Source organism: Apostichopus japonicus, chromosome 18, assembly GCF_037975245.1.
Source record: "Apostichopus japonicus isolate 1M-3 chromosome 18, ASM3797524v1, whole genome shotgun sequence".
Taxonomy (NCBI): Eukaryota; Metazoa; Echinodermata; class Holothuroidea; order Aspidochirotida; family Stichopodidae; genus Apostichopus; species Apostichopus japonicus.
Genome location: NC_092578.1, coordinates 14,800,732 through 14,823,921, shown reverse-complemented (window position 1 = coordinate 14,823,921; position 23,190 = coordinate 14,800,732). Strand labels below are relative to the sequence as shown.

Below are 23,190 nucleotides of genomic sequence, written 5' to 3'. Positions count from 1 at the left end.
TATATATATGTATATCCCTATATATATATATATACTTATTTACAGATACATATTTTTAGAATTCTTGAACTAGGTCATGTTCAAAGAAGGGGTGGGGGGTGGGGGGGTAGGATCACGGAGGGAGGTTTGCTCACTTTCAAGACAGAAAACCATCTCCATGTCTCTTGAGCACACGCATTAATGTCGAAGTACCCAACCCTTTTGACATCAATCACCCATTGTGAGAGCGTGGTGGCCAATTGGCTAAGGTGTCGGACTCGTGATCCAAGGATTGCTGGTTTGATTCCTGCCTGGTTCATTATGTTGTGTCCTTGGGCAAGATGCTTTATCTCACTTGCCTCTCTCCACCCAGGGGTTAAATGGGTATACCTGTGAGGTAGCTTGTCATTGGGCGCAGTATATAACTGCTGCCGACTGGAGGGATTGTTTCTGGGACAGGTTATCATTGACCAGGGGTAATATAACGTCTGTAAAGCGCTTTGAGACCTATCGCTGGTGTAAAGCGCTATATAAAAATCAAATATTATAAATATTACTATTGTTTGATTTTTAGAGCATCATGTAGAGGTATCCGTCCAACAGGCCAGTGGAGAACCTGACCAACCAGGTAAATTTATCATTCTTTTTCCCTCCACTTCTGTCCGTGAATATATATTTTATTTATTAAATTGTCATTCCTGTATCATATCTCTCTCTGTCTTTGACACGAGCTTAAGTTTTGCTTGCATTTAGAGTGAATTTAAAGGAACCCTTAGGGTTTATTCGGTAATGTTACCAAACTTATTAAGTAATACTTGAAAGAAATAAGTTTGTGATTGATCAAACTATAAATATACATTTCTGGAATTGTTATTTAATCTGATGAATTTTTTTGGGGGGGGGGGGAGATGGATTGGGAGGGGAATAGGGAGGTAATTTTAATAATAAGTATTACTTGAATGAAATAAGTTTGTGATTGATCAAACTATAAATATACATTTCTGGAATTGTTTTTTAATCTGATGAAATTTTTTTTTTGGGGGGGGGGGGTGAATGGATTTGAAGGGGGATAGAGAGGTAATTTTAATAATAAGTATTACTTGAATGAAATAAGTTTGTGATTGATCAAACTATAAATAACATTTCTAGAATTGTTATTTAATCTGATGAAATTTGGAGGTTGATGGGGAGGGGGCAACAGGTACATCTCATTCCCCTTCAATGACTCCATCCTACCTCTGCTTTTGTCTATTTAGTATTCCTTTGTTTATCACTCTCAGGAAATTTTACATTACACTCATATATACTTGTAAACATTGGCAGGGAACAGGACAGTAATTATTCATTCAGTATAAATAGTTTCAGAATGGGGGAGGTGTGGTATGGGGGATCCTTGAATGATAAGTAACTGTGACATGCCCACATCTCCTTCAGTATCAACAATGAATGCTTTAAATACTTGTTCAATTGTATCTAGCTGATCCACGGGCAGTAATAAGCGGTAACTACGCCCACTCTGAAACAGTCAGCGGTCAGACCCTCGGAATCATCTTTGAGAAGGCTGAGACGGTCCACCGTTTCACCATGGGAAGTGCTGTCGCCAACAGTAAGATCATCAGCTTCCAACTGTTCTTCAAGGCCTCACCTGAAGATACCGATTATGTCAGCGTGACGGTCGATGACCAAGTGGTAAGGGAAACTATCATCGGGAATCAAAGATATAAACGTCCTACCTTCATGAACAGATTTTGAAGAGAGTTCTAACTTTAAGAGAACCCGCATACATGACGGTCTAGCCCTGCAGCCTATAGGAAAAACAGTCCTCCTCAAATTCACTCAGGCAATAATAATTTGTTACGTGATAGCATAAACTACCCCAAATACTGCCATTTAGGATTCATTAATTCTTTGAGCGTACCTAATTAATTGACCAGTCACCATATGATTGTGCTCTAATAGCCAGCACTAGTTTTCTGTGTGTGAATATAAGTTTGGCTTGACCACTGAAATAATACACTGTGTGTTTAACCATGAATTTGTGCAGAGGAGCGTTCAGTATGGGCTAGCATTACCAACTGGGGTAGATATTCAATCTCCCCTGGTTTTTGGCCAAAAACAGGGGTCTCAGTGGTATTTCTATAGGCAGGGAAGATCGTAATGTAGAAATTGAGAAACCAAAAGACATAAATTTCTGAAGAGAAAAGCAGAGGTTTTGCAAGTAGAACTGGCTCAAATCAAAAAAACAAACAAAACAAGAAAGAAACAACAAGAACAGAAAACCAATTATTTGGCAAAAATAAAATAAATTGCAATCATAACCGACTTCAAAATTCTTTGTTTAGCTGTATTTTGTACTTATTTGATCATTTTTTTAATCGATCATCTTTACTTGACCTTAGGGGATGCGAAGACAATAATATAGCAACGAATGTTGTATTTTCATGTTGAGATGCACCCTGCATTTTGTAGGGAAAAGAATGTGAAATTTGAAAGAAATATAAAATGTCAAAAAAAAATTTGTTTCCATCAGTGACCAAGTTTATTTTACATCTCAACTGTTAAAATTTGCTTCACGTTCACCCATGATGGTGGAAATCGTTCCAACTTCAATTGTTACCATGACAACTGTAACGGTACACGGTAGAAACTGAATGCAACTTTAACCAGGATGCTTAGAAATATCTTCCTCTTTTCATCAGTTTAAGGATAATTTTTCACCGTGGACTATCACTTACCACTCTCAAATTCTAATTATTTGACTAGTTTCACCTTTTTTTCTTGGAACAGAATGCACAACATGACCATAGGTTGTTTTTTTTTAGGGGAATGCAAGGTTTGAAACACCAAAGAATGACAAGTCTTGTAGTCTGATTAGTTATCAAAGTCTGTGTCCATTTCTTTTTCGCAGACCTTTGCCGGTAACGGCGTCTCTGTTGATCTCGGTGGTCTCAAATATGCCGAAATCCAAGTACTGATCACTGAGGCTGAAGGAGACGGCGTCAAGTTTGAATATGAACTCGAGATCTCTGGCAGTATGTTCCCTACACGATATCATATTTTTTCGTTTTATTTTGGTAAAAATCTAAGGGAAATATTTCATCTTCATTTTTTGGGAGTTGAAGCAGACAGCTGTTCAATGTGATAATTTAATAACCCAATGCAACGTTTAATTGCATGGTCGTATTGAAACCAATCTCTTGATACACCACCCACTGACGACCTGAATATTTTGAGAGATTTGGGCCATCATGCATGGCAAACTTGTCTCCACTTCTAGGTACGTTATTCTAATCCGTAGACTAGTGTATATCAGTTAAACCCTCATAAGAAACTCAAAGACTAGCAGGAGGAACAGAAAAAATCCTCCAATCTAGCAACAGGATATAGTATGTGCAGATATATATATATATATATATATGTATATATATATAAATATATATATATATATTAATATATATATATATATATATATATATACATATAGTGAGTAAAAGCATAATACTGTTTTAGTGTCCATACAGATAGCAATGTTTAGTAATGGTAGTTAATAGACAGTCAAGTTGTTGTGATTAGGAGTGGTAAGAGGCCGAGAGTAACAATGTTGTATGCTGAAAAGGTATATTACAGTTGAGAAAAAGGCTGCAAGGATGTTGAGGCTTGAACGCCTACATGACAAAATATCCCAATCAAGATGCCCGCACTAATATACGCCATCGAAACATGATGTTTCCTACTTTGAAAGGTGGAAAGCAGATTAAAAACAGGGGGTTGGCTTCATAAAATTTGGTAACTAAGTAACATGGTAAGATGGCACCTCTTGCTAGAGATGGCCAGTCCAACACAGACACGAGTAGTTGGAAAAACAATGTAAAATTAAGCAAGGGCGAGCAAACATAAAATAACAGGCCACGTTGCAACTCCCAGGGGAATTGAGGGATCAAAAGTGATATTTCTGGCATTGCACTGAAATCTACATGTGAGATCTAAATTTAGAATTTGCACACGTTTAAAGAACCCACAACCCAACCTCTGCCCTTATGAAAATTCCTCTCGAAAAGTTGACCAGATCTCCCGAGAAATACGCAAGATCCCACAAGAACTTTTGAGATCTCGCAAGAAGTTCCCAATTTACTTGTGAGATCTCACGAGAAGACTACGAGATCTCACAAGAAATTTCTTGCGAGGTGCTCTTGATGAATGTTTATAAGGGTGAAGCCTAAAGTGTACATAAATGGTATAGAAAATATCTTCATGAGTGCATAAAGATAATAAATACACCTGGGATCTCAGGTAACAGAATAATTAAACTTACTACATTTAATAAGGACAAATGTACAAGATAAAAGTTTAGAAACAGTCATGACCTAATAACCCTGCTTTTGCCTGATTTTCCATTACAATATTGAATTTTCATCTGGTCTTTTCAGTGTTTTAAGAATAAAAAACTTTGAATTTCCTTTCTTTGAATTCCTTTATTTCTCTCTTCACAGACGTGAAATATTCAGTAACTACTGCAATCCAAGAGGGTGAGTTTCTATTAATTTTTCAAAACCAAACAAGGGGTTTCAGAACTGTATGAGAAAAAATGTCTAAAGTATCTGAAAGGGTATTTGAAGTGTAAAATTTTTTGGCCTAGAAGTTCCAAAGAATACTGGCAAGCTATACCAATACCCAGAGGCAGACAGTGGTGTCCATTCCTCCCAAACAGGATGTAAAACTCTTTACATTAATCCTCCCAAACAGGATGTAAAACTCTTCACACTAATCCTCCCAAACAGGATGTAAAACTCTTCTCATTAATCCTCCCAAACAGATGTAAAACTCTTTACATTAATCCTCCCAAACAGGATGTTAATCTCTTCGCATTAATCCTGCCAAACAGGATTTAAAACTCTTCACACTTACAGTGAAATTGATCAATAGTCTTTCTTTCTCTCCAGCGAAAGAAAATGCCGGAGTTTAACTTAACTAATATTCATCATTTCATCTTCTTCGGTGAGTTTTTTTCTTTTTAACTTTCGTTTATCTTTTGTTTAATAATTGAATGGAACTAGAGGAGCCAACAAGGATTTTGCTAAGTGGTAAATGACAGTTTTCTAGTCAAGGAATAAATCCTTGCTTGCTTTCTATTCAAATTTTGTTCCAAACGTTTATGAAATGCATTAGCTTGCCTTTTACAAAGATCCTGGCTGCCCTGTGAAATTGGCACTTTGGAGAAAAAAAAATCAACATTGATTTTCTTGCTTGTAAATTTGCATATGCAATGTTTTGGGATGGAGTTCTGTACATAAAGTTTCATTTCTTTATCAATTTTTATTTGAACAGAACAGGTCTCGACGCTTTTGATATATTTTGATATACTTTGCAAAGCGTACTGATCGGGTTTTGTAAAAATGTATCCATGGATGCCTTTACAATAATCGGATCACTTCAAACTATCAAGTTGTACAAAGTTTAAAATCTAGTAAATTAAATAATTGCATCCAACAATTTGATTGAAATGATTTTGTTTCTCTCAGTCACTGCCCAAGAGTTGCCAAAATTTAAAATCATTATCTTGGTAGTGAGCTGGGCGGATTAAACAGACAGGTTACAGCTTTAAGGTTTTCATGCAGAGAACTAATCCCTGCTAATCCCCTAACTAGAACTAATCCCCTAAGTTGGCAATTTTAGTGTTACTTTATCGGTACAATGTATAAACTGCAACAAAAAATTGGTTCCAAAGAATGTGCATTTGTCACTAATCAAATTGTGTTGCTTATTCTTAACGTCACTTATTAATTAGTATAATTCACTTAGATTGGTTTGAAGAATGACTTGAATGGCGACTAGTTTCAATTTAAGCATCACATGGATAGGATAGCCCAGCTGGTTGAGTACTTTAATGAATTAGTTTTCACTCTCTTGCCAACCTCCCCCCCCCCCCTTTTTGTCCATTGTTTTTGCTGCAACTCTTCAAATATAGTTCTTTATCTTTTCTCATTTCAGCTAAATGATCAAATCTACCGTTTCGTAAACATCCTGAATTACTTTGAGAAAAAATACATGGAACTCCTCTTTTTAATAGTTCTACTCAGTTACCAACCAGTGATATAAATTATTCAAAATCTCCAGTGGTTATTTAATTATTTTTTTTGCTCAATGCTCGTACAACTTGATGCCTTCACACCACCCATGCCCACACCCCATTTATTTAATGTATAGTAACACAATAACTTGTCACATTTTAGATGTGGTCATCTGTTTTCTCTTCAAATGTGGACACACAAAAATTAATCAACAACACTGACAGTTCCCTGCGCCAAAAAAAAAACATAACTCCAAACGATAAACTTTTTGGTAATAAGATATATTTTATCATAGAACATTTCGCACAACAATGAGCAGCCTAACGTAAGTGAAACAGTAATCGCCGCAACACATTTGGCAAAGCACGATTAAATGGTACCTAAGATCATTGCAGTGAAAAATTCTCGCTCCTTTTTATGCCATAAAATCTTGTTCTCTCTCATAAAGGTATTTACAGTACTTCATATCATGTTTCTCTTTAACTATTTATTTCAACTACAAAAAAAGGAAAGATATTTTTGTTTTTTAATTTGTCATGAGTATAAATGGAATTTTAGTCAAATATTTTGCCACTTGTAGTCTTAATGCAAAATTCCACTCAATTTCAAAATAAATGTTGAAGTAGCTTATAAGCCCAGTTTTAAATGATGACAGCAGGTGTAACACTGTACATCCCTCTTAGGTTTTTGTGTGAACTTCACAGACTTAAAGTAAGTTAAATCCTGTGGCATTTTGTTAAAAAGTTGTATTCCCCCGAAATGAATAAAATGTAACAACATCCCCACACAATGCTACGGTGTTCTTTTTTTGGTGTTTCTTTGGCTGCAAAAAGGTGTCTTTGTAATTTCCGGGCTATTCATTACATTGGTAAGCAATGAATGAAGAACAAACACAGTCGGTGGACGAACTAACTCACAAACTATAGCGGTAGGAAACTAACCAGCATATTACTCCAGCATATCTCTCTATTATCATCTTCATGGAGTTCTATCACTATAGCCCATTAATGACATGATTGTTGCTGTGACATGATTGTTTTCTTTCAAGCTAACTTTCTGCTTTAAAGTGCCATCCAATCAGGAAACTACTGCCAAAACTCGATAGCGATAACAGACTTCTCAAGCTTTCTACTTACAGGTGACATCCAGTCAGCGAACTTCTGCCATGGCTCGACAGCGATTGATGTCTTCTCAAGCTCACGTTTGTTTGAAACTCATCCAATCAACAAGCTACTGCCGCAACTTTTACAGTGATTATAAACTTCTCAAACAAGCTAACTTTCTAATTACAGGTGACATTCAGTCAGCAAGCTTCTGGCATAGCTTGACAGCGATTGATGTCTTCTCAGGCTCATGTTTGCTTGAAAGTGTCATCCAATCAACAAGCTATTGCCACAAACTTGACAGTAAATACAAACTTCTCAAGCAAGCTAACTTTCTACTTTCGAGTGACATCCAGGCAGTGAACTTCTGCCCAAGCTCGATAGTGATTGACGTCCCTTCTCAGGGCTCACTAGTTTCTAGTGAAAGTGTCATCCAATCAGCAAGCTATTGCCACAAAGTTGACAGTGATTACAAAACTTATCAAAAAGCTTAACTTACAGGTGTCATCCAGTCAGCGAGGACCCTTCTCCTCTATTACTAATCAGTGAACTTATTAATGTCTGTAACTTTCAGGCATGAGCTTTTTCGCGAATTCTGGGAATATCCGTGATTTCTTTTGTACCTTGGGACAAAAACTATTATCCTAACACACTGTAGCATATGCAAACTGGAGCCTATACCGCAATTTTTGCAAAGTTCCGTGATATTTTTATTACACCAGGCTTGTCCCTGAACATTCTACTTATACATGGCATCTCGTCGGCAAACTGCTATCGTAAATTATTCCACTCGTCGCTGACATGGAAGTAGTTTCCTTCCATCACACCACAGATGGCTGCATTCATCTAACAGACACTTGACGTATCCCGAGATGTATCTCGAGATTGCATTGCATGGTTTGCTTTCTTGGAGCTGACTTCCGACCAATAGGGTCATAGGTGTCATCTCAACAGCGAGACATAACACATCGGTGAAGAATTCCTCAAGCTTAACAATGATTATAGCCACATTGTGATGAGAAAGTGCATTCTCGATCGACGTGGCCCGTTATTTTGAGTTTAAATATACAAGCAAGGAAACTTAGCTTTCGAGGGGTGAAGTAAGTCGACCAAAAAGTAAATGGTGCCTGCAGAACCTGGAAAGCAAACCAGATTTGTGAAAAAAAACAGGTTTAAATGCTTCATGAATCGACCAGAACGTGATTTAAGAATTAGTTATATCAGTCTATATTCAACTTGAAAACTATGCTTAAAATACTTTACAGAAGCATCCATTTACACAAGACCAGCTAGCGCTAACGGAAATTTTGACTCCCAAGATTCTCATTGGTTGCATGCACAGACGTAGGAGCCCAATTTGATTTGGGGGGGGGGGGGGCTGTAATGACTTGCCCAAAAAATATAACCAAAATTTTTCCCACGCTCCGCAGACATTCAATGTGTTAATGTGTATATCATATAGTAATGCATCCATTATTACACCGCATGCCAATAACATACAGTAATTTTCTGTGTTATTACCCTTCCATGTTGGTATTAATTATTGGGGGAGTTGTTACAATAATAATGATAATAATAATAAAAGTTTAAGCATTGAAAAACACATTGCAAATAATATTTCTTTCAGTAGGTGCCCGAAAAATTCTTAGCATATTGCCCGAATTTTCACAAAATATTTTTGGTGGGGGGCTGCAGCCCCCCCCCCACCTGCCTCCTACGCCTATAGTCGGATGTTATTAATCCCCCAAACATATTCATTACCACAGTCGTCACAAAAGAACCAAAACTTATACTCACCTTCAAACAATGAATGTGGTCTTGACGGTACCGAGCAGCCATGTGTACCAAAGTCCAAACACCATTCAGCAAACTGAGGGATTAAGAAATGGAAGGAGTTGAGCACTAGAGATAATACTGATAATGAACTCTTTATGTATGGGATCAGTTGGATAATCCAATACTTAATCTGCCAGTAGTGCACGCAGAATAATTAGTTGTCACAGCAACAAACATTTTTGAACATAACATTTATAGTCAGTTTTACAAAAAACTGACGGGGAAATTTAAGACGATAGAGAGAAGATCAAAGAAAAGTCATGGCAAGAACCAGCAAAGAAATGGCTTTAGAGCAGGGTTTCCCTAACTTTATCCCCCCACGAACCCCCTGTGGATGTCAGAGTTGTCCACGAACCCCAAACTTTTGAGACACAATCTGAGTCATTATTATACCGTAATACTCATAACAGTGCTTCGTAAAATATCAAGTTAATAGTGTAATATTGTAATGAAAAAAAAAACAAGAGATGAACCAATATTTATTTGGAAACTTCAAGATCAGATCAGCCCTTTATCTTCATGACGTACGGTCATGTGTACACCAACTTCACCAAAGTCATGCGACCTGTGTCTGTTTCATAATTCAGTTATTTATCACATGCATGGTACAGTACTACTATGGCAACATATGCGTATGGAACGCAAAGAGTTTGTCGATAGGTACGACTTTTGTACATTACTAAATTATATGATATATCAGATTTTAGTTCAACCAAAAGTACTCTAGTTTTGACTTTCAGAAACGTCTCACGAACCCCCTGGGATGGACTCACGCATCCCCTGGGGGTTCATGCACCCCAGTAAGGGAACCCCTGAACTAAGGATAGCTCAGTTGGTAGAGTACTGGGCTAGTATCCCCAGAGCTGGTCACTGGTTGTTTGAATCTCACTCTAGCCATCAATTTCTTTGCTCTTTTCCACGTATCATCTTTATATGCAATATCATGGGCCCGAACGTCAAGCCAGTGCATAGACATTATCAGTGAGGAGAAATTCCCGCTTCTTGCGCCACAAATTCCATACAGCAGAAAGAGTACTCTAGTGATTAACGAATGGTCTGGAACATTCTGATAAGAACAAACAGAACACTCTGTTTACCTTGCAAGCCCGGTAAAGTTGTTTCTGATCGTTTGTGGCTTGGTACAGCGCCAGGAATGCATACGCATTGCCTGCCGGTCCGTGGCAAAGACCGTATCCTTTCTTCAAGAGACCGTACTTCCAAATGACGTCGCTGCATCTCCTGGCGGAGTCCAAGTATTTCTCTTCTTTAAACTCCTTTTTACGAAGAAATCAAGAATAAACCGGAAAAGAAAAAAAAACAACTTATAAGTAGACAAACGAGAGATAAATACTTCACAGGTCACGAGGCATCGCAAGAGTGCGTGCATCCATCCATCCATCACAGAAAACTAGGAAAGGCCAAGTTTTGTCTTTCTATGGAACGGTATGGCACAGGCTGTATTAAAGCTTAAACGATGGAACCAGGACTGATGGTTGGTACTTAATGTTATTTGACTCACCTTGTAGGCAAGAATAAGCATGTGTATGATAAATACTTCACAGGTCAGGCATTGCAAGAGTGCGTGCATCCATCTTTCCATCACAGGAAAGCCAAGTTTTGTCTTTCTATGGTAGTATGGCACAGGCTGTATTAAAGCTAAATGATGGAACCAGGACCGATGGTTGGTACTTAATGTTATTTGACTCACCTTGTAGGCAAGAATAAGCATGTGTATGATTCCTGGAGCACCATGGCACCAATGGACAAGACGGTCGACATCATTACCGATGGATGATGGGTAATTTCTCGATGGGAACTGAAGGCTCTGTACGTAGTCCACACTAGGTTGTATCAGATCTTTCATGTGGGTCTGAACAGATTTCAATGGACACTACCAAAAAAAGATGTTCATAAACACGTATAAACATTTACAATCTGTCTCTGTAATATATATCTTTCAAATAGCCAACTCTATGTAGCATGTGTCAATTTATTTGTAACACTGAAATACCATATTTTCAATTCAAGAACTTGAAATGGACCTGGCCAGCATCTTCACCTCTGCTACTTACAACTGATGCTGACAAAAGTGTGATCACAAATTTGGCTGATTAAAAGAAGGGAAATTGTAGGGAAAGGGGAGGGGGATGTCCCTGTCAAATTTATTTTCCTACCTCATATTGAACCCCAACCTACGTTGTATTTGTTAGATTAGATATTAATGCCACTTCAAAGTATATACTATCTTTCTTTATCTTACTTTGCTGCAACTGATTTTCTGCTTATGAATAGATCGTTCGAAATAAGCACACTACTTTGTGTACATCGTCTGGTACACAATTTAACTTCCACTTTACCTTAGACTACATCTATTGCCCGTATGCATGGTACCTATAAGCAACTGTATATGGTCCCAGTAAGGGAATCTGAATAAAAGGACACTACGTCCCTCCAATGTGTCCCATATACAGGGTCCCTTTTAGCAGTACTATGGTCCCAGTAAGGGTATCTGCATAAAAGGACACTATGTCCCTCCAATGTGTCCCATATACAGGGTCCCTTTTAGCAGTACTATGGTCCCAGTAAGGGAATCTGAATAAAAAGACAATATATCCCTTCAATGTGTCCCATATACAGGGTCCCTATTAGCAGTACTATGGTCCCAGTAAGGGAATCTGAATAAAAGGACACTATGTCCCTTCAATGTGTCCCATATACAGGATCCCTATTAGCAGCACTATGGTCCCAGTAAGGGAATTTGAATAAATGGACACTATGTCCTTCCTATGGTGTCCCTGACTTAATAGCCTGTCAATGGAGTTCCTACAACTGGAATCGTTGGTCAATTGAACAAGGATACTTGTGTCCGTCTTAACCAGTCTCTACATTACAATTAAACTTATTAGTCGTTATCGAAGTACCTATTAACAGACCATAATCAACCTTCATGTTATTGTACTACTGCAGCAATTAAAGGACACTCTTCACTAAAAATTGAAACCAATAAAGTGATGTAAAGTTATTTATACAAAAAAGATGCCAATTTTGTCCTAAAGGACTCTTTGTCCAAGATTTTACACAAATTTATTGTCATAATAAAGTTTCTACACGTATGAATATCATAATTGGCTGTTATCGTGAGACAAACAGAGACAAGGACTCACCTGTAAGAGCAAAGTCAGTATCCCAGATAGACCGTGACAGGCTCCTAGATATAGCTTACTGTGCCATTCATACATCAGTGGCGAAGAGATTCCCTTCTTGGTGGCAAACTTCCGACCTAGCTCAAGGACCAGTGCAGCAGTCTAAAACATGTCAAAAATTCTGATCATGACTATAATACTTCATAAAAATGAACAACTGCCCTTCTTATCTTCAACTTTTTTCCTTTTATTCTTTAATGATTAGAAGTAGCAGGAATGTAACGATGGCATTACATCATCAGGTATATTTATCATCTGAATTTTCTTCTACACCAAGATATACAATATTTTGCCCATTTATTACTGAACCATCTTTCACTGGTTGCATCCACAAAGGTAAAGATGGCCTTACCTCACAAGGTACATCATTCTGACATATTTCTGACAAGGCTAACAATATCTTGGCCTATTTTTCCTTCAACTAACTCTTACTAGTTGCATCACCAAGGTAACAATGTCCTTACCTCATCAGGTATATCATCAGATATTCTACACCAAAGTAAACTATATCTTGGCCTTTAAATATATTCTTTAACCATCTCTTACTAGTTGCATCACCAAGGTAACAATGTCATTACCTCATCAGGTATATCATCTGACATATCTTCTACACCAAAGTAAACAATATCTTGGCCATTGAATTTATTCTTTAACCATCTCTTACTAGTTGCATCACCAAGGTAACAATATCTTGGCCAATAAATTCATTATTTAACCATCTCTTACTGGTTGCATCACCAAGGTAACAATATCTTGGCCATTAAATTTATTCTTTAACCATCTCTTACTAGTTGCATCACCAAGGTAACAAAATTTTGGCCAATAAATTCATTATTTAACCATCTCTTACTGGTTGCATCACCAAGGTAACTATATCTTGGCCATTAAATTTATTCTTTAACCATCTCTTACAGGTTGCATCACCAAAGTAAACAATGTCCTTACCTCATCAGGTATTTCATCAGACATTTCTTCTACACCAAAGTAAACAATATCTTGGCCATTAAATTCATTCTTTAACCATCTCTTACTAGTTGCATCACCAAGGCAACAATATCTTGGCCATTAAATTTATTCTTGAACCATCTCTTACTAGTTGCATCACCAAGGTAACATATCCTTACCTCATCAGGTATATCATCAAATATTCTACACCAAAGTGAACAATATCTTGGCCATTAAATTCATTCTTTAACCATCTCTTACTAGTTGCATCACCAAGGTAACAATATCTTGGCCATTAAATTCATTATTTAACCATCTCTTACTGGTTGCATCACCAAGGTAACAATATCTTGGCCATTAAATTTATTCTTTAACCATCTCTTACTGGTTGCATCACCAAAGTAAACAATGTCTTGGCCATTAAATTTATTCTTTAACCATCTCTTACTAGTTGCATCACCAAGGTAACAATGTCCTAACCTCATCAGGTATATCATCTGATATCTCTTCCACACCAAAGTAAACAATATCTTGGCCATTAAATTTATTCTTTAACCATCTCTTACTGGTTGCATCACCAAAGTAAACAATGTCTTGGCCATTAAATTTATTCTTTAACCATCTCTTACTAGTTGCATCACCAAGGTAACAATGTCCTAACCTCATCAGGTATATCATCTGATATCTCTTCCACACCAAAGTAAACAATATCTTGGCCATTAAATTTATTCTTTAACCATCTCTTACTGGTTGCATCACCAAAGTAAACAATGTCTTGGCCATTAAATTTATTCTTTAACCATCTCTTACTAGTTGCATCACCAAGGTAACAATGTCCTAACCTCATCAGGTATATCATCTGATATCTCTTCCACACCAAAGTAAACAATATCTTGGCCATTAAATTTATTCTTTAACCATCTCTTACTGGTTGCATCACCAAAGTAAACAATGTCTTGGCCATTAAATTTATTCTTTAACCATCTCTTACTAGTTGCATCACCAAGGTAACATTGCCCTTACCTCATCGGGTATATCATCTGATATCTCTTCCACACCAAGGTAAGATCTGATAAACATCAGAGCATATAGATATCCAGTTCTTCCATTCATCAGCTCATTTGGTATGTCCTCTAAGATAGACTCTTTCATTGATTTGAGCCTGGAAAGAAAGCAATGAAGCTCATCCGAATTAACTAGCAAACAAGGGCGGCGGAACCGGGGGGGCACAGGGGGCACGTGCCCCCCCACTTTTCCTCAGGATAAAAATGTGCCCTTTTTCTACATAAAAATTGAGGTATCTCAAGTTAGCAAGAGGCCAGGGAACCAGAATGAACACTCGGGAAGGGCCGTTTCCGGCCATCTGAGGGGTTTGTAAAACCAAAAATTTTCTTATACGCTCCGCGCAAACCGATGGTGGCGCTCCGCTCAGATAGTCGTGCGTACAACTTTGCAAATCCTGGCTACGCCCCTGACTTTTTAATGAGTTTCTGTGGGTCAAACTCAAAGCTATTTCGAATGGAAAAAATTTGTTAAGATATTAACAAGAAATAAACTCTAATTCGGAAGATTTCACCTCATTTTGTCTCAAAAGAAAACTTGTTCCTTGTTTCCCATTGGATATTGCAGTGCTAGTATGCATATTTTCCTTGAGGGGGGGGGGTGGGCGTTGATAGAGTGATGTGTATACGCAAAAAAGATAATACAATAAGAGTTATAAAGGGTACTAAATATAAGGCTGCATCAGTCCAATCAAATTTCTGCAAAGTGCCCTTTGCTGTCGGTGCCCCCCAGATTAAAAGTGCTTCCGCCGCCCTTGCTAGCAAATCATGTAAGCAATTAAATTACATTGTGGCTATAGCCACCAAAGCAGGAATGTTGATCAGTGGAGATGGAAGTAGCTTGGAATGGATATGACCAAATGATTAGAGATATGTAGTCATTAAAGACTGCCCTCAAATTGATTAGAGATATGTAGTAATTAAAGACTGCCCTCAAATTGATTAGAGATATGTAGTCATTAAAGACTGCCCTCAAATTGATTAGAGATATGTAGTCATTAAAGACTGCCCTCAAAATGACTAGAGATATGTAGTCATTAAAGACTGCCCTCAAATTGATTAGAGATATGTAGTCATTAAAGACTGCCCTCAAAATGATTAGAGATATGTAGTCATTAAAGACTGCCCTCAAATTGATTAGAGATATGTAGTCATTAAAGACTGCCCTCAAATTGATTAGAGATATGTAGTCATTAAAGACTGTCCTCAAAATGATTAGAGATATGTAGTCATTAAAGACTGCCCTCAAAATGATTAGAGATATGTAGTCATTAAAGACTGCCCTCAAATTGATTAGAGATATGTAGTCATTAAAGACTGCCCTCAAATTGATTAGAGATATGTAGTCATTAAAGACTGCCCTCAAAATGATTAGAGATATGTAGTCATTAAAGACTGCCCTCAAATTGATTAGAGATATGTACTGTAGTAATTAAAGACTGCCCTCAAAATGACTAGAGATATGTAGTCATTAAAGACTGCCCTCAAATTGATTAGAGATATGTAGTCATTAAAGACTGCCCTCAAAATGATTAGAGATATGTTGTCATTAAAGACTGCCCTCAAATTGATTAGAGATATGTACTGTAGTAATTAAAGACTGCCCTCAAAATGACTAGAGATATGTTGTCATTAAAGACTGCCCTCAAATTGATTAGAGATATGTAGTCATTAAAGACTGTCCTCAAAATGATTAGAGATATGTAGTCATTAAAGACTGCCCTCAAAAAGATTAGAGATATGTAGTCATTAAAGACTGTCCTCAAATTGATTAGAGATATGTAGTCATTAAAGACTGCCCTCAAATTGATTAGAGATATGTAGTCATTAAAGACTGCCCTCAAATTGATTAGAGATATGTAGTCATTAAAGACTGCCCTCAAATTGATTAGAGATATGTACTGTAGTAATTAAAGACTGCCCTCAAAATGACTAGAGATATGTAGTCATTAAAGACTGCCCTCAAATTGATTAGAGATATGTAGTCATTAAAGACTGCCCTCAAAATGATTAGAGATATGTTGTCATTAAAGACTGCCCTAAAATTGATTAGAGATATGTACTGTAGTAATTAAAGACTGCCCTCAAAATGACTAGAGATATGTTGTCATTAAAGACTGCTCTCAAATTGATTAGAGATATGTAGTCATTAAAGACTGCCCTCAAAATGATTAGAGATATGTAGTCATTAAAGACTGCCCTCAAATTGATTAGAGATATGTAGTCATTAAAGACTGCCCTCAAAATGATTAGAGATATGTAGTCATTAAAGACTGCCCTCAAATTGATTAGAGATATGTACTGTAGTAATTAAAGACTGCCCTCAAAATGACTAGAGATATGTAGTCATTAAAGACTGCCCTCAAATTGATTAGAGATATGTAGTCATTAAAGACTGCCCTCAAATTGATTAGAGATATGTTGTCATTAAAGACTACCCTCAAATTGATTAGAGATATGTACTGTAGTAATTAAAGACTGCCCTCAAAATGACTAGAGATATGTAGTCATTAAAGACTGCCCTCAAATTGATTAGAGATATGTAGTCATTAAAGACTGCCCTCAAAATGATTAGAGATATGTAGTCATTAAAGACTGCCCTCAAATTGATTAGAGATATGTAGTCATTAAAGACTGCCCTCAAATTGATTAGAGATATGTAGTCATTAAAGACTGCCCTCAAAATGATTAGAGATATGTACTGTAGTAATTAAAGACTGCCCTCAAAATGACTAGAGATATGTAGTCATTAAAGACTGCCCTCAAATTGATTAGAGATATGTAGTCATTAAAGACTGCCCTCAAAATGATTAGAGATATGTTGTCATTAAAGACTGCCCTCAAATTGATTAGAGATATGTACTGTATTAATTAAAGACTGCCCTCAAAATGACTAGAGATATGTAGTCATTAAAGACTGCCCTCAAAATGATTAGAGATATGTAGTCATTAAAGACTGCCCTCAAATTGATTAGAGATATGTAGTCATTAAAGACTGCCCTCAAAATGATTAGAGATATGTAGTCATTAAAGACTGCCCTCAAATTGATTAGAGATATGTACTGTAGTAATTAAAGACTGCCCTCAAAATGACTAGAGATATGTAGTCATTAAAGACTGCCCTCAAATTGATTAGAGATATGTAGTCATTAAAGACTGCCCTCAAAATGATTAGAGATATGTTGTCATTAAAGACTACCCTCAAATTGATTAGAGATATGTACTGTAGTAATTAAAGACTGCCCTCAAAATGACTAGAGATACGTAGTCATTAAAGACTGCCCTCAAATTGATTAGAGATATGTAGTCATTAAAGACTGCCCTCAAAATGATTAGAGATATGTAGTCATTAAAGACTGCCCTCAAATTGATTAGAGATATGTAGTCATTAAAGACTGCCCTCAAATTGATTAGAGATATGTAGTCATTAAAGACTGCCCTCAAAATGATTAGAGATATGTACTGTAGTAATTAAAGACTGCCCTCAAAATGACTAGAGATATGTAGTCATTAAAGACTGCCCTCAAATTGATTAGAGATATGTAGTCATTAAAGACTGCCCTCAAAATGATTAGAGATATGTTGTCATTAAAGACTGCTCTCAAATTGATTAGAGATATGTACTGTATTAATTAAAGACTGCCCTCAAAATGACTAGAGATATGTAGTCATTAAAGACTGCCCTCAAATTGATTACAGATATGTAGTCATTAAAGACTGCCCTCAAATTGATTAGAGATATGTAGTCATTAAAGACTGCCCTCTAATTGATTAGAGATATGTAGTCATTAAAGACTGCCCTCAAATTGATTAGAGATATGTAGTCATTAAAGACTGTCCTCAAAATGATTAGAGATAGGTAGTCATTAAAGACTGCCCTCAAATTGATTAGAGATATGTAGTCATTAAAGACTGCCCTCAAAATGATTAGAGATATGTACTGTAGTAATTAAAGACTGCCCTCAAAATGACTAGAGATATGTAGTCATTAAAGACTGCCCTCAAATTGATTAGAGATATGTAGTCATTAAAGACTGCCCTCAAAATGATTAGAGATATGTTGTCATTAAAGACTGCCCTCAAATTGATTAGAGATATGTACTGTATTAATTAAAGACTGCCCTCAAAATGACTAGAGATATGTAGTCATTAAAGACTGCCCTCAAATTGATTAGAGATATGTAGTCATTAAAGACTGCCCTCAAATTGATTAGAGATATGTAGTCATTAAAGACTGCCCTCTAATTGATTAGAGATATGTAGTCATTAAAGACTGCCCTCAAATTGATTAGAGATATGTAGTCATTAAAGACTGTCCTCAAAATGATTAGAGATAGGTAGTCATTAAAGACTGCCCTCAAATTGATTAGAGATATGTAGTCATTAAAGACTGCCCTCAAATTGATTAGAGATATGTGGTAATTAAAGACTGCCCTCAAAATGATTAGAGATATGTAGTCATTAAAGACTGCCCTCAAAATGAAAAGAGATATGTAGTCATTAAAGACTGCCCTCAAAATGATTAGAGATATGTAGTCATTAAAGACTGCCCTCAAAATGATTAGAGATATGTAGTCATTAAAGACTGCCCTCAAAATGATTAGAGATATGTAGTCATTAAAGACTGCCCTCAAAATGGATAGCAAATTCGCTGAGGTTGAACAATAAGTTTGGGTTAATCTCAGCAGTAAGTTTTAGATAATTTGTGGTGTTTTGCAATAACCAATTATATAAAATAATAATTCTATACCTCAAAATAACTCATCTTGGGATAAGCTACAAACTTTTTAACTTTTAAGACCATTTCTTAATATAACATTTATTATTACCAGCCAGACCCAGAATATTTTTCTTCTAAAATTTAAATTAATTTAAATTTTTGTTTGCTTTATACCTTGTCACATATTCTCTTGATTTCTTCTTCTGACCCAGTTTATCATAAACCACGGCAGCTATTGCCAACTGACCTCCGTCACCTAATAGAAAGGTACTTTTCCTGCCTCTTAGTTTCTTCAAAGACTGATGAATGAGTTCCTTGGCTCTTTTCAAGTAATCTTCCTTCTTATAGACTTCATACAAGTGCAAGTACAGAAGTGAGATTCCTTTGCCAAAAAAAAAAATAAAATAAAAATAAATTGTAAATCAGGAATAATGTAGTATTAAAGACATCAAAATTTAAAGAGATGCAAAAACAAATCATCATTATTGGTCTATGTGATACTAGAGATAACTGTCATGAAAACTTACCTCACACCCCTACCCCCCCCCAACCTCTACAGTTAGGGATCACACACCCTACCATCATCATTGATATATATGATAGATAATTGCCAAGAACAACTTATCCGATGCCCCTACCCCACCCCACCCCACCCTCTACAGCAGTGGTTCCCAAACTTTTCAAGGCGGGGACCCCATTTCATGTAGCGCCATCCAAGCGCGACCCCAAGTTTGTGTCTCCGGAATAATGAAGTTGTGCAGGCCCACATGTTCCTGTAGTACAGTACTGTAGTTGTATGTGAAAACAATATAGTGAATATACAGAAGCAGGGTGGCCAGCGACAATTGAGCAAAAAACGCCAGATTCACTCAGGAAAAACGCTAGAACGGCCGCTAATAAAACCCTAAATATGAGTTTTCAGGGTGAATTTTGTAGGATTTTGACTGCGAACGTTCAAATTCGGGTAAATTTTGGGTACCCTCAGATTTTTTTTTATATTTTGAAACAAGCCTGCGACCCCACAAAAATTGCTTCGCGACCCCAGTTGGGGTCGCGACCCCAGGTTTGGGAAACCATGCTCTACAGCTATGAATCACAAACCCTACCATCATCATTGATATATGTGATAGATAATTGCCATGAACAACTTATCCCACGCCCCTACCCAACCCTCTACAGCTAGGAATCACAAACCCTACCCCACCCTCTACAGCTAGGAATCACAAACCCTACCCCACCCTCCACAGCTAGGAATCACAAACCCTACCATCATCATTGATATATGTGATAGAGATAATTGCCATGAACAACTTATCCCACGCCCCTACCCCACCCTCTACAGCTAGGAATTACAAACCCTCCCATCATCGTTAATATATATGATAGAGATAATTGCCATGAACAACTTATCCCACGCCCCTTCCCCATCCCACCCTCTACAGCTATGAATCACAAACCCTACCATCATCATTGATATATGTGATAGATAATTGCCATGAACAACTTATCCCACGCCCCTTCCCCACCCCACCCTCTACAGCTATGAATCACAAACCCTACCATCATCATTGATATATGTGATAGATAATTGCCATGAACAACTTATCCCACGCCCCTACCCCACCCTCTACAGCTAGGAATCACAAACCCTACCCCACCCTCTACAGCTAGGAATCACAAACCCTACCATCATCATTGATGTGATAGAGATAACTGTCATGAACAGGGGTTAAATGGGTAAAGAGATGCAAAAACAAATCATCATTATTGGTCTATGTGATACTAGAGATAACTGTCATGAAAACTTACCTCACACCCCTACTCGTCATTAGGCACAGTATATACCTGCCGCCGACTGGAGGGATTGTCTCTGGGACAGGTTATCATTTACCAGGGGTAATATAGCGTCTGTAAAGCGCTTTGATACCTATTGCTGGTATAAATTGCTATAAAAAAATCAAATATTATATTATTTTTTGAAATGAACTTACCTGTTATGCCAGTATAAACTGACGTATCTTCGGCAATTTCTGGTGAGCTTCGTAGAGCATCTTCTAAAGCCTTTAGTAACTTCTCAACCACATCATTGATTCTTGTTGTAAGAACACCATTCAGCTAAATTAAATAAAGAATCGGACAAGATTGCTCTAAAATGCATTTTACCTTGCTTTTTGTCAAAATCACGGTGGTACCAACCTAAAACTGTTACTTTTTACTTGCTGCTAAAATTTCCATCATGAAGTAAAAAAGTACAGTAGGCATATAACATAAAACCCTCGAAGAGTGCAAATAAAAATATTATTATAGACGCCTAGAAATTTAGCTACTCGCTAAACAAAATTCAAGTTTATAAAAATCAACTGGCTATTTAATTCATTTATTTGTTTTATTGCCAATTGTGTACAATGGGAATTTAAGTCTCCTATAAGGTCTTAAAAAGACTTAACAAGGTTGGAGACTCCCTGGGAGAAAAGAAAAGAAAAATGTACAAATATAAATCATACAGTATATACGGAAGGATTAAATATACAGTAATAATATCCTAATGATGCTGATATGGATACGTGAATAGATATATAATACTAGTAGGAGTTGATAAATTCCTTTTTCAAATGTCTGGTGAATGTGGGCTATAAACCCAAGTTTTCTCTGGTATTTCCCTGGATTTTAAAGCACACATTGAACAGTTACTGTACAGGCTTATCGGCCAGAGCAGACCTATAATAAATATATATATATGTTTTTGTCTGATGATTGTTACCATACTTTATCATGTCTACTGATGTCACCTTTCCATCTTCTTCCAGAAGACATTCTTCTTCTTCTTTCTCATCAGTATAATCAGGAAACCTATTTTGAAATGATCTCTCTTCCATGAATGGATCATGCGATGTCCTCTGTTTCTTCATATCGAATCCCACTTCCCAGGTTTGGATCTTTCTCTGTGAGTAAGCAAATTGTCAACAGACCAATCGGAAGTTGAAAATCACATCGATAGAAATTTAAACTGAAGGAACTGTATTTTTAATACAATAATCATACCAAAACTATAAAATAATCATAGCAAAACCCTCTCTCAGCTCATCCAGTTTAAGATCCTACTTCACACCTACTAAGCGATCAACGGGCGTGCCCCTCAATATATCACTGACCTTCTTAAAACTTTTCGTCGGTCAACTACAGTTACGCTTCACTCTTCCAATCATGCGCAATTAACTCCTGGTCCACGTACCCGCTCTCGTTATGGCAATCGTGCCTTTTCTGTCGCTGCGCCTTCTCTTTGGAACAAACTCCCATTTCACGTTCGTGACTCTCCCTCCCTTTTCATTTTCAAGAGACAACTTAAAACATTTCTGTTTGATTCCCAGTTTCTTTTTTGTCTTGGTTTCCTTTGTCTCTTTCCTACTTTGTAAAGCGCTCTGAAAGGCTGTATCAAGCACTATATAAATGTAATTTATTATTATTATGATTAAAACTTGACAGATGAATATCTGATGATCCTCTGAACATCTCCCATCCAGAGTTAAAAGTTGCCTGAATTAGGTTAATTAAGGAACAGAGAAGACATATGACCTCATGTTAAAGAATAGTATAGTTCAGTTTAACAGGCTGTGGCTATTTTCGATCCAGTTGGTTATTTTTTGTATGGGGCGAATATATTATCTTTCTTTCAGTGTATTTCTTATAGCAAATTTTTTATTACTGTAGCAGATCTGTGTTCAATAAACATGACACTCTCCAACAAACTATTTACTTTAATATAATATATCATTCCAAGGCTTGTTGGCTATTGCTCTCTCCAATTATGCGCATATTTAGCTATCATACCTAACAACATTGATGATCAATGATGTGAAGTACTGTACCTCCGTTGAGAACACTTACAAAAATAGTAAACAGTACTGCAGACTGGGGCCTTCTGCAATTTGTAAAGCCTGGTGCCGCACGGCCCTAGCAAAGAAATGGCGCAAGATATCGCCAACCGCTATAACAGCTCCATATGCACTGCTATTTTAGATGGTAGCTAGAGTTTATAGGGGTTATGACCCTAGCTGAGGCCTTACAGTATTTGTGGTTTGTAGTATACTGTCCAAGAGAACATTTTCTTTGCTCTTTTCCAGTTTGTTTCTAATTTTCCAGTCAATTTTCCACATTAACTTATTTGTAAATATAGACACATAAATACACTTTTGTCAAAACAGACTAATTAGTAGGCCTACTTTTCAAAACTTAATCATTCAGCACATTCCTTGCATGCATTATCTTCAACCTCTG

General features: G+C 36.9%; 2 protein-coding genes across 9 annotated transcripts in view; one reads left to right on the top strand and one right to left on the bottom strand.

Annotated features, from left to right (window-relative positions):
* Positions 1 to 6,005, top strand: part of LOC139958384 (uncharacterized) — a 28,437-nt gene extending 22,432 nt beyond the window's left edge. For all 4 annotated transcript variants that reach the window (XM_071955428.1, XM_071955425.1, XM_071955427.1 and 1 more), the window contains 6 exons: positions 554 to 607; positions 1,457 to 1,668; positions 2,888 to 3,011; positions 4,470 to 4,505; positions 4,920 to 4,974; positions 5,968 to 6,005. In XM_071955428.1, coding sequence (XP_071811529.1) covers positions 554 to 607; positions 1,457 to 1,668; positions 2,888 to 3,011; positions 4,470 to 4,505; positions 4,920 to 4,942 — 449 coding nt within the window. In that variant the 3' untranslated portion in view covers positions 4,943 to 4,974; positions 5,968 to 6,005. The remainder of the gene's footprint in view (positions 1 to 553; positions 608 to 1,456; positions 1,669 to 2,887; positions 3,012 to 4,469; positions 4,506 to 4,919; positions 4,975 to 5,967) is intronic.
* Positions 6,006 to 7,828: 1,823 nt separating this feature from the next.
* Positions 7,829 to 23,190, bottom strand: part of LOC139958957 (glutathione S-transferase LANCL1-like) — a 74,973-nt gene continuing 59,611 nt past the window's right edge. Inside the window, exons 2-10 of one of the 5 annotated variants that reach the window (XM_071956418.1) lie at positions 21,682 to 21,860; positions 20,907 to 21,030; positions 19,090 to 19,297; positions 14,158 to 14,296; positions 12,151 to 12,291; positions 10,695 to 10,877; positions 10,084 to 10,260; positions 8,948 to 9,020; positions 7,829 to 8,286 (exon numbers count right to left, since the gene is read on the bottom strand). In XM_071956418.1, the coding sequence (XP_071812519.1) occupies positions 8,210 to 8,286; positions 8,948 to 9,020; positions 10,084 to 10,260; positions 10,695 to 10,877; positions 12,151 to 12,291; positions 14,158 to 14,296; positions 19,090 to 19,297; positions 20,907 to 21,030; positions 21,682 to 21,729 (1,170 nt within the window). In that variant the 5' untranslated portion in view covers positions 21,730 to 21,860 and the 3' untranslated portion in view covers positions 7,829 to 8,209. Of the gene's footprint in view, positions 8,287 to 8,947; positions 9,021 to 10,083; positions 10,261 to 10,694; positions 10,878 to 12,150; positions 12,292 to 14,157; positions 14,297 to 19,089; positions 19,298 to 20,906; positions 21,031 to 21,681; positions 21,861 to 23,190 lie in introns of those variants that run through there. The other 4 variants (XM_071956417.1, XM_071956415.1, XM_071956416.1 and 1 more) reach the window with 4 other exon arrangements.